This window comes from Danio rerio, chromosome 20 (genome assembly GCF_049306965.1).
Source record: "Danio rerio strain Tuebingen ecotype United States chromosome 20, GRCz12tu, whole genome shotgun sequence".
NCBI lineage: Eukaryota > Metazoa > Chordata > Actinopteri > Cypriniformes > Danionidae > Danio > Danio rerio.
In genome coordinates, this window is record NC_133195.1 from 33865911 (window position 1) to 33881972 (window position 16062).

General features: G+C 34.5%; 1 protein-coding gene across 51 annotated transcripts in view; it reads left to right on the forward strand.

Annotated features, from left to right (window-relative positions):
- otofa (otoferlin a) overlaps window positions 1-16062 on the forward strand; it is a 145325-nt gene that overhangs the window by 11529 nt on the left and 117734 nt on the right. For all 51 annotated transcript variants that reach the window (XM_073932662.1, XM_073932663.1, XM_009294734.5 and 48 more), the window contains exon 2: window positions 2302-2360. Coding sequence is in view for 49 of the 51 variants with exons in the window: in XM_009294734.5 (XP_009293009.1) it covers window positions 2302-2360 (59 nt within the window). In the remaining 2 variants the exon portion in view is untranslated. The remainder of the gene's footprint in view (window positions 1-2301; window positions 2361-16062) is intronic.

Below are 16062 nucleotides of genomic sequence, written 5' to 3' on the forward strand. Positions count from 1 at the left end.
ATATTGCAGTTTTATGGTAATAGTAGCGTATATATATTTTATATATATATATATATATATATATATATATATATATATATATATATATATATATATATATATATATATATATATATATATATATATTAGGGATGTAACGGTATTGTAAATACCGTCATACCGCAATATAAATTTTTTTCGATATTACCGAAGTCGCATGACTCGGTAAAACTATAGTGCTTCTGAGAAAATTTGCTCAGGCGAATGAAGCGAATGGGAGGTAGCGAAAACTACAATTCCCATCAGCCCATGCTTGACCATCATCCCTTGCGGTCTGTTGTCGCTACAGATCCAGTAATGCGGAAATGGAGTGTGCTGCTAGAAGCGGGGATGAAAAAGAGCTGGAAAACTCTAAAGCGGGTGTTGTCGCCGCGCGCGTACTGAATATCGGTGTTGTCGCGCGAGTTCTTATCAGCTGTGTTGTCGCGCGAGTTCTTATCAGCTGTGTTGTCGCGCGAGTTCTTATCAGCTGTGTTGTCGCGCGCGTACTGACTAGCGGTGTTGTCAGCACACTGTTCAGATTGATGCAGACATGAGACCTCTATCTTACTCATGGTTTGTCCTCTCAAGTGGGGGAAAGACAATGCACAACGTTACCCACTGCTGTCAACCTGGGCCAAGTCATATCTCTCTTGTCCCAGAAACCTCAGTCCCAAATGAGAGGGGTTTTTTTTCTGTTGCAATGGACATTGTAAATGCCCAGAGATACCAGCTTTTACCAGATTATATTTATATGATAATTTTCCTTTAAACCCATCTCTATCTAAGTGAGTGAGTGATTAAATGTTGAATGTGATGAGTTTTCAACAATACTAAATTGAAACTTTATTTTTTTTACATGGTTTAATATTTTTTTGTTATTAAAATTGAAGTTCCTGTTTCAAAGCTTACAGATAGATGGCTAATTTGTATGTCATTGACACTTTTGGCAGTTTTTTGGAGTATTTTCATAAGTTTTGTTTTTTCCTGTAAATGATTCAATAAATACCGTACCGTGACATTCATACCGAGGTATTACCGTACCGTGAAATTCTGATACCGTTACATCCCTAAATATATATATATATATATATATATATATATATATATATATATATATATATATATATATATATATAGAAGGTCTCATAACAGTTACATAAGATACAAAATGATATTCTTTGTGTGTTTATATAATACTAAAAGTAATATAAAGCTAGTATGAACATTTGAACTGAGCCTCCACAATAAAGATCAACAAAACATCCTTTATTTTTTGAATTTCCTGTGAAAATGCACTGAAGATGCACATTATTTGTAATTTAAGACTTTGTTATTAAATAAACAGATTCTAGCATATATTAGATGGACGAAATGGCAAAAATCTCATTTCATAATACAGTATGTCATCTCATATCCTGATACCATTTTTGTAAACTCAGTTCAATGTACTTGTACATATTGTATGTGATCATATTTTTTAATGCATTTAGAACTTCAGGGCAAAAATTTCATTTTAAAATGTACAAATATTAAATAAATAACAATAAAAATTGAAAACACCTTCCAAAAACTAATGATAATCAGTCCAACATAAAAATATAATCACTTAATAAAATGTTGTACTTTCAAGATTGCAACTTTCTTACAATGCTATTATTATTCATCCTTTATTATCAATTCATATTATTATGTTATTACTTATGTTTCTGTCTGTAACCCTGTAATGTCATGTAATATTGCACTCATATACGTTTTGAAAATATACTACTATAAACAATGAATTTTATGACACCACTACAGTATATATTAATGATAGAGCATAATATGAAAAGATGACTTGCATATACAATATATTGTCATATTGCACAGCATTAATGGCAGGTATGCTATACTATATGTCTAGTGAAGTTTTATTCAAGCATCAAATGAAACAGCATACTCTAAAAGGTCTTGAAAGGCATAGACTAAAAGCTCTTGAGACTTAAGTTATTGATATTAATTTATTTAAATTACTATGTGTATGTTTTTAAAGGAGTTCCACACAGTCAGGTAGTGGTCAAAACAGATATGATCAATGTACATGTGCACCAAACTAAAATATATATACACTTTTGAATTGAATTGAATTGAATTTAATTTAATTTAATTGAATTAAACCCCCAAAACTGTCTCTTTCCTCTCTATATATACAGATGAGAAAGAAAGTAATTCCAGTGATAGTTGCTGCTGTGAGATTCTGCTCAACCATATTGACCTTCTAACCTTTTTTTCTCCCTGCAGGTCTCTCCTTCTTCTCTCGGGTGTTGGAAAACTGCGAGGATGAAGCTCGATTTGAGCAGGTCAGTATTTTTTTTCTCTTCACAATCTCTCCAGTTTCCCCTACTAACTCAAGCATGTTCAAGTGTGACAGCAACATCGTAGACCTACGGGCACTCAAACGTATTATACTGTATATTCACTTCAAATTTGGTTTCTCTCCCCAAGAGAGGAAGTGATGAAGGAATCACACAAAGAATCAAACCACTCGACCGTGGCCAGACGCATCACATTTAGCCCCGCTGATTCCTATTAATGCTATTTGCACAGACCCTCGGGCAAGCAATACAGCAGTATATGTAATAAGCTTGTGGATAGCTTAAATTACCATTAGCATAATACAGTTCTTTGAATGATTGCTCTCTTTACTTGAAAAGATACCTACTGGTTCAGCTGTCAGCATTGTATTTATGTAAATAGCCTTCTTATTCTTAAAGGGACAGTTCACTAAAAAAAACAAATATTTGCTGTTAATATATGGGCCATCCAAGATGAAGGTGTTAGTGAAGAAGATTCTTAGCTGAAAATGTGGTCCGTGGTGATTCATAAAAAACCTCAAATGAATACCTTGGGAGTCATGCAGATAATTTAATTTGACATTGGGACACACATTTTCAGGTACAAGGTACAATTCTTGTTATTATTAAATCATTAACTGTAATTTAGCTCAGTAAACTCCTAATTTTCTGCTGATTAATACAGTAATACAGTTAATTACAGTAGTTATTAAGGTAGTAGTTGGGTTTCTGCATTGGATAGGATTAGAGATTAGAACAAGATCATGCTGAATATTTACTTTATAAGCAAGGTTGGGGAAAGATACTTTTGAAAGTAATGCAATACAATATTGAGTTACTCCCCCAAAAAGTAACTAGTCATGTTACTTAGTTACTTTATATAGTACAGTAAGTGTTGCGTTACGTTACTTTAGCGTTTTTATTTCCTGGCTTAGGCTTGATTTCTTTCTGAACTTTTTTTTTTTTTTTTTTTTTAAATAGAGGAGCTCTGCAATTAACAACACACTGTAAAATCTACATCTACATTTACCTTTAGGAAACGTTTAAAAAATTGATATTTTTGGATAATATTATCTGAGAATGTCCTGACCCCTATATATGCTATACATGCCATATATACATATTATTGAAAGTTTAAATGCTCCTTTTGTACTATTTGTCTTAAGTAAAATCACTGTCTATTGAGACAATGCCCTTTTCTTTGATACGGTCAAAATAATAAACACATTCTCTCATCGACTGTGTGAGTCATTGTGACTAATCTTAATTCAGCAATTAATTTTTTAAAAGCTGATTAATTTAAATAAAAAAGTAACTTGCCTTACATTTTCAAAAAAGTAACTCCAATATTATTACCCATTTTTTTTAAAGTAATGGGTTACTTTACATATTACTTAAAAAGTAATTGCATTACCCCCAATCCTGTTTATAATTACTAATAAACAGACAATATCTTAAAAAAGGCAGGCATTAAACCACTGATAATAGTCAGAATTGGTCCCTAAATGAAAGTGTTAATGATATTAAAATGAACATGAGTGATTCTATGGCTACATTGTGTGATTATGATTACAAATTTTGGAAAATTTTTATTTTGCAACCAGAGAGTGATTTCAAACTGGAAATAGCATGATCTCTACCTCCATAGGGAAAGATTAAGGCAGATGCTGTTTAAAACATTTCAGATAATTTATATGGCTGTATACACAGCCATACGTGTCTAAAGGTGAATATTTAATCAAGCTCTAAACATATTTTGAGAAAGATCATTCCAGAGTTTTAGACTTTGCCCTCTTAAGTACTGAGAGTTTTAAATTTTCTCACCTTACAGAACGTGATAGACTTGCTTGAAACTAACAAGGCTGTGCTGAAAAATTGGAACTAATCAATCGGGGTCCTCGACTAGATTTTATCTCCGATTTTTTGGGAGGTGAAAATCTGGTATAATTGAGGTTAAAACTCCTGTAGTCTTAGCCTGAAATAAAATGCAAAAGAGTTCAACTTTTAGAGCTCTGCACTGTTTTAAGTAGCACTTTTTTGTCATTTAAATGACAGAACTATAAAAATCATAGTGCATAGCATATAAAATTGAAGTGATGTGAATATTTTCTTGACCTGAACTTAGGGAAATGCAAGACAACCATATAAAAGAGAATTGCAATCATCCAGGCTTCATGTCATAAAGCAGAAACTGATGTTTACAAGGCAGTTTCTGTAAATTTTTGTAATAATTTTGTGAAGTCTTCAAAAGAAAAGTTGCTGTCTAATACAGTATAACACCCAAGTATTTGACTGTACAGGATGACATAACTGTATATCAATCTATTACCAAATTGTTTTGTTTCTGTGATTTGCACGAGTTTGTATCTCTGTCTTGTTTGAATTACAAATAAGACACCTATAAATCTACCTATAGAATCTCTTCATGTGTGCACATTCTAAGCAGAAATTCAATTACATTTTGCTCTCTGTCTTGATTGAGACTCCCACATTATTGTTAGCCTCTTCTCACCTTTGTAAGGTTGTTTTTTTCAGTGCTGAAAACAAAAAGCATTACAAAATTTCTGTCTGGCTCCAATTGTAAACTTTTAGGTTAAAAGGAAGGATGTATTTTCACTGTATACACAGTCAGGGAAGGAGAATGAGCGACTCGTAGTGAATAAGAGAATAAACAAAAAAAATTACTTAAAAATTAGCATTGTCTAAATGTAGGACCATACAGTTGACACAGTTTTGATGCTAAGCAGTGGCAATTTTTAATCTTTCTGTCTTTGTTTGCCTTGTGACCTTTCCGGGTGACCTCCAGCCTCTTCATTTGCTCTCAATCCTTCACTTATAGTTTTATGGCGATAGTTTAATCATTACTAGGTGGTTAGAGAAGGTCAGTGCACACTTCAAATTCACTGAGCCCACTCGCCACTTGTGATTACATCACAGACAGTTCACATTTAATCATTGTGCTGTACTACTGTATTTCTCTGTCTCTCCTTACATATCTAATATCAATATATCTGCATTTGGTGTTGAGTAAATGACTAAATAATGGCTGAATTTATTTTTGTTTTTTTTAAATTTTACATTTGTTTGTTTTTGGCACCGGCATTAGATTTTTTTCATTAGGTTTGCCAGGCAGGAAAGATCAGGTGTCATATTCACTAGAAGCAATGTGATATTTAGTGTACATATCACTGACGTTCATCGAAAGCAGAGCATAAACTGAAAGTAAACAGACTTTTATTTAAAAGGAATGTTTGTTTAAATTTTCTATTGATCGTGACAGCTTTTATTTATCATTTGAAGTTCAGTGATGATCAAAGAGTGCTATAGCTGTGCATATATTTTAAAAAATCAAGAGGAAAATCACATTGAATTGCATTGTAAAAAGCTTAAATGAGCTCTGCGTGTCAGATTGGGGTTTTCTGCATCTACACTACATGGAGCTGTAAATTTGTGCTGCAAACATTGTTTTTAGTTTAGACTTTGCAAGTTTATATTTATGATGTCCGTGTTGTACATTCATTCCCATGCCACAGATTGTTCTCATGCTGCATCCAAAGTCCCATATTGTTTGACTGATCATATGACATTTTTATTTTGTTTTTTTTGCATGCTCTGAAACGAGGCATATTTTTATCCAGTTTTACACAATAATAAAAATTGTCATGCTTTTCAATTGTCAAAGCTTGTTTGGTATGCTGTCCCGGGAGAAAGCCCTGAGCTTATGAGATCCTCGAGCCCTGGGCTCCCTCTTGTTTGCAGAGCGGAGTTTGAGCTCAGATAAATCTTGATGAACTCCCCCAACTTATTTCTGGCTAATGACAGATAGGATGGTTAACGGAAAACCCACATGAGCATGGGGAGAACGAGCAAACTCCGAACCGAAATGTCAACTGGTTTAAGAAGGATTTTAACCAGAGACTAGGGCTGTGCAATTAATCGGAAATCTGGCTTCGATTTCGATTTTTGGCTTCTAACGATTTTGAAAAACCATTAATCGAGATAAACGATTATTCCAGTATATACCGCCCCTTTTCCAGTTGTACTCATTTATTGCTCTGCAAAGCTCAGTTCCACGTAAAAATGACTAAAAGCATGTACTGTAATGTAACTTTTGCAGCACGGGTTGCGCATCCGTCATATTTTTAAAATCGCCAAAGAGCCCATGCCGTGTGAGTGTAATCTAACGCCATCTTAATGTGAGCGCTTTAATGGTAAAATGCACATTTGTGTCAGAGCGCGGTGTTTAGTGATTATCCATATTAACCCTCATTTGTGTAATAAACAAACAAGTTGAGAATCAAAAGCCACGTGAAAGAGAAACCATATCAGAGTCGCACTATTCTTAAAGAGACAGCGCGCAATATCCCTGCTGCTGTCTGTTTTTATTATTAATCAAACAACAAAAGGAGAAAATCACTCACTGCTCTTGACTGAAGGACTTTTCTAGCTGAAGTTTTTCTTACAGTGAAGATGCTTAAAACACAGTTTAAACATTACAGATTTAATAACTTATTTCGTTTATCTTTGCTATGATGACAGTGCATTATATTTTACTAGATATTTTTCAAGACACTACTATTTAGCTTAAAGTTACATTCAAAAGCTTAATTAGTGTAATTAGGCAAGACATTGTATAACAGTAGTTTCTTCTGCAGACAATCAAAAATATATATTGCTTAAGGGGGGTAACAATATTGAGCTATTAAAATAGGTTTCAAAATGTTTAAACCTGCTTTTAATAAGCCTTAATTAGTGGTTGGTAGAGTGAGGGGGGATTCTTCAAGATGAAGATACTGAGATAAGAAAATCTGGTTATTTATAGCGAGTTAGGAATCATCTCTTTGGTGAATCAATCAGGAGCAGATGTGGGACCAGCTGTGAACATAAACATGTAATACTCTCGACATTAGCTAATAAATAAACTTAATTTGAAGAGAGATAAGTTTATATAATCCAGTTTTTATTGACAAATAAGCAATGCTCATAAAAGTATTGTGGAAAAAAGTTGAGTTGTTGCTTGGTCCAGTGGGCATTTGCACTTGCGTGGAACTTCAAGGACAAAAATACACTGGTTTCTTTAATAATTTGTTCAAATGTCATTCTCATCCTGTAAATCTTTACTTCAGCTGTTTTGGATTTCATTTTAGTTGTTTGGTTGAAGTGTAAACATCAAATGCACATCTAATTAATGTGATTTTAAAAGTATTTCATTGAAACAGGCATTAGTCCATATCACCGTTTAAATCTGTTTATTATTATATATCCTTTTGATTTATTAATAAACTATTTATCATATTCTGCTTTATTGAGTAGATTACACAATTCTGTCCAATCTATTTAACATCTCATAGCCCAACCTTACCTTTCTTATCCAGGGTGCGCAGCTGAATACACCTTTCAGGTCTCTCTCCAGCTGTATTCATTGTACTCTCTCAAACAGACTATTCATTTGAATCAGAATAAACCCTGCTATTGTTTATGCATGAGCAGTTATTATTTTATCTTCAACAAGCTCACAGACGCTGGCTAAGACAAAGCACATACATAATTTAACCGGATGTGTCCTTCTGTTTACATACCTGATGTAGTGACTCATTTTTTCCCCACACAAATCTGTGCTTCCTCATTTTATGTAATATAAAACAAACAACATTTAAACTCTACTTAGCGCTGTGCATTGTTATGGTTTATTTTTGCAGTGCTCTTGCTCACTGTTTTAGGTGCGCAACCTGATGTTGACTGTGATGGACAGACGAGGTTCAAAGTAGACGCTTGCTGCAAAATTGCCCACTTTTACATCAGCTCTGCAGGAGTGCCTGTCTCTAAACCATTGATTTTATCTGCAGGAGTCCAGCTAGAAACTTGTTGTTAACGGCTGCTGATGTGAATGTTTTGCGCTCGCGTTGGTTAAAGCACTTTTTGTAGCGGATGAAAGCCTCAGTGGACTGACTGTCTTGTTCTGATGTGTACAGATTTCCTTTCTGTTGCTTGTATTTCACCATTATAATGGCAAATCTAAAAGAAAAGGAGACTGATTGATGGAGAAAGAGTTTGCTGAATGCTTTGTGGCAGGCAATTTCGTGGCAATTAAATGATGTCTCAAACAGTTATTTTCAACCAGGGATACGTAAACCCCGATGCAGTTTTTTAAAGCAGTTTGTGTTGTTTTTATTTACTGTAGTGCAACTTAAATCATCTTTACATGTAAGTCAAAGCTTTGCACTATGTGAAGTTTAATTATAAACTAATTTCGCGAGGATCACAGCTTATGATTGACAAGGCTGGCCCCGAGTCAAGCTAATGTACGAAACACCAATCAGACGATTCCTAACTCACTATAAATAACCAGGCATCTTACTATTAGTCATCTTCGTCTTGAAGAATCCCCCCTTCTACCCCCTCTCATCGTCTTTTTCCTCTATAGGGCAGCACGGCGTCCCAGTGGCCCAGTTCTTGAGATCTACCTGAGCTCAAACGCCCCTCTCGCCCTGCAAACGGGAGGGAGCCCCGGGCTCGAGGATCTCATGAGCTCAGGGCTCTCTCCCGGGACAGCATGCCAAACTAGCTTATTACCAATCATCAGCTAAGTGTGAACTTTTGAAGATCTTTGCAGATGCCAGTGTATTTCCTATTTGCTGAGCTTCTCCGCTATTTATATTCTACCACATAAGGGACTTATATTTGACTTATTAAACTTTCCATCTGGGGTTTTATTTATTAATAGATTTAATGATACGTTTAGGTCTTTCAAAGAGAATGTTTCTCTATGAAACTGGTGGTTTTAGGAAGGCGCAGGAGGCTGCATCATGAGTTGTTTTCTTGCACCCCAAATAGGGATGCTCATAATAACCGATTAACCGTTAACTGAAAAGGCCCATTTTAACTGATTAATGGTATTAGTTAAATTATATAAAAAAATATTATTATATATATTTTTAAAGTTTGGCTGCATCAGGGGCCAACCACGACGAACACGCTTTTTGCGTTGAGAGAGGCATCTTTTTAATGGTTGACTAACGGCCGTGAGCATTTTGCATTCTTTTTCATTCTTCAATCAAATGAAAGCAGAGCTGGGGTTTCTATTTATTAAATCCATATTTTCTGTGAAGTGGTTGATATGAGGTAGCCTGCTATTTTTATTTGATGAAAGAAAAAAAGGCATATGATTGGACAAACAGCATATACCTGTTCTTAAAAAGCATTCAGTCCATGTTTTTGTCTGAATTTTGACGTTTTGTCTTGATGAAAAATATCTAGGGCAGGACTATTTATTTTATTCTTTTTATTTAGTTTATTCTGTTTTTCTAATATTGCAGGTGCTTGAAGATGTGCTGTTGTTCTGATGTACTGTATGCTGTTGTTCACATGTTAAAATAAATCAGTTTTTTAAAATGCTATATTTATTGTGTCAGACACAAAGTAGACATGTCAATTGTTTATTTTATTAAATAATAATTTAATATTAATCTGACCAGTCAACCGTTAAAATTAAAACGAGAGGCGGTTGTCTGTTGGCAAAATTAACCTGAAAGAGCATCCCTAATCCCAAATTGAAACTTCCCTCAAATATTCTCACCTTTAGGTTGTTCCAAACACAAATAATTTTTGTTAAACTCTGCAATAAAATTAAAGACATTTTTGTAAAATCTTAGAGATATTTCATTCTTGGAAAGCAGATTAAGCTAAAGCAATTTAGTCAAACCTGTAAATTGTGTTTTATCAAATGAATTCAACAATGCACATTTCTGTTATTGTACAACTAACATATACTGATGACTACTATAATAACACTGGTGGTAAAATGAATAAAATGAACACTTGAATATTGTGAGAATTATAACAGATAGATCAAAATGTGTAACTGGTAATCAAACTGTCAAGAAATAAGTATTATCAATTATTTAAACCAAATATGTGAAGTATCACACATCCAATTATGGCAATGTTAACAGTTTTGACTGCAAATTAACTGCTTTATTTACATTCACTTTTTATTAAAACAGTACATTTAAGTGTATTTTAGTTTAAAATGACATGCAAACTAGATGTTTTTTTTTTTATATATAATTTTGGGTAAAAAGACCTTCAGTGGAGGGACAGAAATCAAATAAGATTTGAATAAAAAAAAAAAAATCTTCATTTGTGTTCTGAAGATAAATTAAATGCTATGAGTTTAAAACAGTATTGCGGTAAGTAAATAACGACAATTCTTTTTTATCGATTTTGAAGTGAACTAACCTTTTATGATAGGATTAAATGTATTCATTATTTGGCTACTGTATGTTTACATGCAATCAAACTGACTGAGCTTAATCTGAAAAATGTTTTAGTTGAATTTGAAGAAGAGGTGTAGACCTGAAGTAATCCAATCAACAGGGATTCAAAAATACTTTTGCCATGTGCACATTGCACAATTATGTGTGTTGTTGTGCCTGTGTTATGAAGTGCAGAAGGTTTGTTCTGAACATCTACAGTATATATTGCACATACCAACATATACTTGAATTAGATTAAAATGTTTAGGATATATATCAGATCTGCAATCAGATTAAATTTCCTCGATTTATGAAAATAGGTGCCCGTAAGCATAGCCTTTTGTATAAAGCAGGGGTGTCCACACTCTGTCCTGGAGGGCCGGTATCCTGCAAAGTTTAGTTCAAACCACAATCTGACACACCGGGGCTAGCTAATCAAGCTCCTACTAAGCTTTTTAGAAACATCCTTGCAGGTGTGTTGTGGCAAGTTGGAGCTTAAATCTTCAGGACACCAGCCCTCCAGGACCGAGTTTGGATACCCCTGGTATAAAGGATTATATTTTTCTAGTTTTGTTTTGAAGAATATAAAGGTGGAGAAATGTTCTAAAATATGGGCCTGGTAATATGCAAACATTGCTCATTGCTCATTTTCTGTGAATGCTTATGAGTGAAAACTGAAATGTATGTCTTGCACTACACAAATAGATCACACATAACCTATAACAAAGCAATAAAAATGTTTAAATAATGAATGCTTGTCCCCTAATACTTTTTCATATAAAACTGTGTATTCAAGAGATCATAAAGTGGCTGCTGTATCACCACATCTGCTGTTTGCATGAATGCAATACACTTACTGTATGCATAGACTATAAAATACAGTTTCCACCCTTTCCTATTACTCCTTCGTGCATTTAACAGCATAATCATACTGGAGCATAGTTATTTCTGGGACATGCACACTTCTCCTATAAGCCTCCTTCATATCCATTACAAAACCTCAGCTCTGTCTTTTCACATTGCATCAGCGTCTCAGACACGAAATAGGAGTCGCTTTCTCATTATACTGATGGGGGTTTGTCTCATCATGACCAGCAGATCTCATTTGATAAGATCATTCTCTTCAATGGCCCAATGAAGCACCAAATTGCAGCAATCTCTGTCTATAGTCAGTCTAATCTTTTTTTTTTCTTTTTTTTTTTTTGGTTATCTGTTCAGCTTTTCAGCCATTTTAAAGCACATGCTTCATGCTGCCAAGAATAAATGTTTAAATTTCACATTAGATGCTGTTTTGATACTAGAATGGATTGTGAACAAATATTGCACAGATATAATGAAACAGCCAAGAAACACACAAATGCAGTTGCCAGAGTTTAAAAAAAAGATCTGTCAATTAACAGTTTGATGACAATGTAATAACAGACATTGTCAGTAGCTCATGATGTATGGGTGGCTTTATACAGTATATGTACACTTTTAAATTGCATTAAATTCAATTTTGAAAATTTAAATCTGCAAAAGTGACATTTATGATACATATATATTGTAATGTCTCGACAGGGTACAAACAATTTTAAAAGTGCTTTTTCTGTATAGCATATTATTTTTAAAGAAAGGGAGTTCAGTCCACCCCTCATGTTTAAAAGAATTAATTCATTCACTCGTTTTCCTTCAGCTTAGTCCCTTTATTCATCTCCACAGGCCGCCACAGAGGAATGAACCGACAACTTATCCTGCATTTGTTTTACACAGCGGATGCCTTTCCAGCTGCAACGCAGTACTGGGAAACAGCCATACACACTCATTCACACTCATACACTATGGCCAATTTAGTTTATTCAGTTCACCCATATCTGGAGGAAACCCACGGGAACATGGGGAGAACATGCAAACTCCACACAGAATTGCCAACTGACTCAGCTGAGACTCGAACCAGCGACCTTTTTGCTGTGAGGTGACAGTGCTAACCACTGAGCCCCCATGTCACCCAAAGAATGGATTCTCCACCAGAAACTCCCATCCTGATAATGGCAGTTATTTTGGGGAAAAAAAGTATTAAAAAGTATATAGAGCAGCTTCTAGAAGGTACTTTGGGGTCAAGCACAAAGCAAAGTCTATGTTAATAGGGCAAATCATCAGCATTCATTGGTGGGGCTTATGATGATTTTTCAAATTTTACTTTTCATGTAGTGTTTAATGCAAAAGATGTAATGTAATGTAAGATTTGGGTGCATTTTTAGTGATTGTTTACACAAACTGTGTACAAACATTAGAGTTCAAAGAGCTTTTAACCTCCTAGGGCTTGAGTGTCCAAATACATGGACAGCACTTTTTAGCTCTTAAGTGGCCATCCTCTTAAGGCCCAAGGTGGTTGTTTTTTACATGCATTGCTTATTTCTCTTTGCTATTTGGGCTTATTGGAACTTATTTACAATGAAAATCTAAGTATCATCCTTTGATATGATGTACTTTTTGAGAAAATTATGTCCATATGTGTGGTACGAATTTACATAAAACACTGTTTCCTGAATGTTTTTAATGCATATTTAACATAGATTTTTTTTTACTTGCTTTGACTATCAGAGAGTAAAACTATTTTTTTTCCCTATTTTTGGCAGTTATAGGGTTAGGCACACATGCTGCAAAACAGTTGCAGGATGACTGTATGTCTGTAACAAAACATAAAACATTCAAAGTATTTTAAATAGAAGTTACTTTGCATGATAAGACCCCTTTGTATAATGTTCACTTCTTTACAGCAAGCCTCTTGCTGACAAAGTGGTTTGAAAAGATGGTGCAAAAAGTATAACGATTTAATATGACAATTAATTTGAGTTAAATGTAATATGCCTGAAGAATGAATAGACTGTAAATGACAATGAATTTGTGTTTCTTGATGTATAATCCCAGAGGTTTCCAAATACCTTTCAAAATTTTAGTTTTATGTTCAGCAGACTAATTGTGGTTTGCACAGAAAAGTTTTTTTGTTGTTTTGATGATGATTGAAGTTAAATGCACATTACTGTACCTATCCATGTCAAAATATTTACCAGAACCACCCAGCGTGAAGTTTTGTTTGTTTAGAGGCACTTTCAATTAAATACGGGGACAAGGGAAATGTGAACACTCTTCTTCTCCAGTTTTAAAAGTTAATAAATCTATTAATTTATCTGTGCTAGCCATACATAATTATTTGTTTAGTTGAATTTTAATTGGTTATTTGCAATTAGCATTGCTCTCTCCGCTAAATTTGTGACATCAATTGAGAACACATGGAATCAGTTTACAGACAATTAAAATAACACGTTTGGTTACTTGTTTCAAAATAGATTCCAAAACAGGCTAGCATTTTACATTTAACCAACTTGTACAATCTAAATATTTGTAAACTGCTGTGCTTTCCTACTTCCCCCTGCCATTAACATTTGTAAAAGATGTCACCCTTTCTTTTGACCATTTAGACTAAATGGCAAAGAAAACGGAAGATTGTATGAGGCTGTGTTAGGACTTAGAAGTGAACGAGGTCACCTAGAAAAGTGTGAGATGTTTGAGGTGCTGCAGGAGAAAGCACACACTGTGAGACCATATGGTCTAGAAAGAGAAGAGCACAGAAGTAATGGCCACATTAAATCACCCCAGATTGCTGCAGTAAATCAAAACGAGCTGTTTTATTTAAGCTTAATTAGCTGAAAAGCTCTGGAAGATTGGCGTCACACTGGTATCCTTCAACTTTATGCTTTAACGTGTTGTATTAATGATGGAAAGTGTCTTAATGTGGCAGTATATGAGGCATTGCTGAGGATGGAATGTACTGTAGGCATGAAGCTAATTAAGAACAAGGAGCTCAAAGAAGAAGAAACAAGAAGTGAAAAGACTAAAAGGTGCAGGATTTTCGAAAGAGACAGACAAACAAGTAGGAGAGAAAAGGAGAGAGGAAAATAGCAGAGCAAGTGAGCATGAGAGAAAAAACACCAGGAGGCTTGACTGAACAGGCTGATTAGCGATGCGGTTTGATGTCAGGACCAGTGCACATTTTGTACCTAATAGCGAGCCATTGATTTTCATTTCAAGAGTTGAGCGTTCATGCATCTTTCCATTATCTGAATCATAGACGAAAAGAAGTGAGGGGGAGGGAGACATTGTGTGTCAGAGCGTGTGATCCTTTACCATTGAATAATTCACTTTGCATGCATTTCAAAACTGAGGAGGCTTTTAGTTTCTTAGAGCTGAATTGCAAGCTCAAATCACCTCACGCCTTCACCAACACTGGTGGAGAGAGCTTGTCTATTCACAGCTTATGTAAAAGAGAGACAGTAGAGCCACTGGTGAGGTAAATTAAAAAAAGTAAAATATAATTGAGGTTGATGATGAAACAAGGTGCAAATTTGTACGTGAACGTCATTGTGTTTTTAGATTAACGTGGGAGTTATTTCAGCCCAGGCTCATTTATTTGAAATACATGCCTCAGACTACATATTCTTTGCAAAATATCAAATACGTTGCTATCGGCATGTTTTAGATGACAAATTCATTAGAGGTCGATGTTTCGATTTTTGTTAATATAAAATAGTTACTTTTAGGGATACATTTTTGCTTTGTATTTTTCAGATACAGATAATTTAGGCAGGATCTTTCGTCCAGATCACATAGTGAAAGCCTGTTTCCACTGAGTGGTACAGTATGCTACAGTACAGTTCGGTACGAGTCTCCTTTATCAGGCTTGTTCCTCTGCCAAAGGGTACCAATGATACCTTTTTGGTGGGTGTGGTGTATGACAGAATGTTTCAGTCGACGTCTTTCTTGCTTGAAGTTAACACATATCGATTACACATATAAGAAGCAAATGCTTTCTATACATAAATACTTATGTATAAATAAATGTTTATTAAAAACCTTTCTATGATTAGAATTTGATTTTATCTGCAGATCAATGATAATATGAAATATCCAACTGTAATGTCTGTGATTATATAAAATAAAATAAATAAATAAAACATTTATGAACACAAACAGAGACTAACAGTCTCTATAATGTTACCAATTACAAATAAAAAACTCCCAAAACATACATTAAGGCCTTTTTTTTGGGTTCATAAATGATACGAAACATTTCCATTCAGTACAAACATCAGTACAAACATATCATCTTTATTCTTCACCTTTAGCGTTAGCATCTTGTTAAAAGTAATTCCATCATTTCGAGTTCATAATAGTCCAAAAGGCGAAGATAATAACAGTTTAGATAATGGCAGTTTGTTCATGTTTTAGGTTGCTGAAAGAATCATTTGCTTCTTTTTTTTCGGGCTTCTCCTCTGATTTTCATGCTTCACTCTCACGTTTGTTCGTTTCTGAAAGGATCAGATGTCAGAAGCACTTAAACAATCACGCGCACGTTATTATCATCAGCTCAAGAAGTTCGATATATCAAATATAGACAACGGCGAGCGATTGCA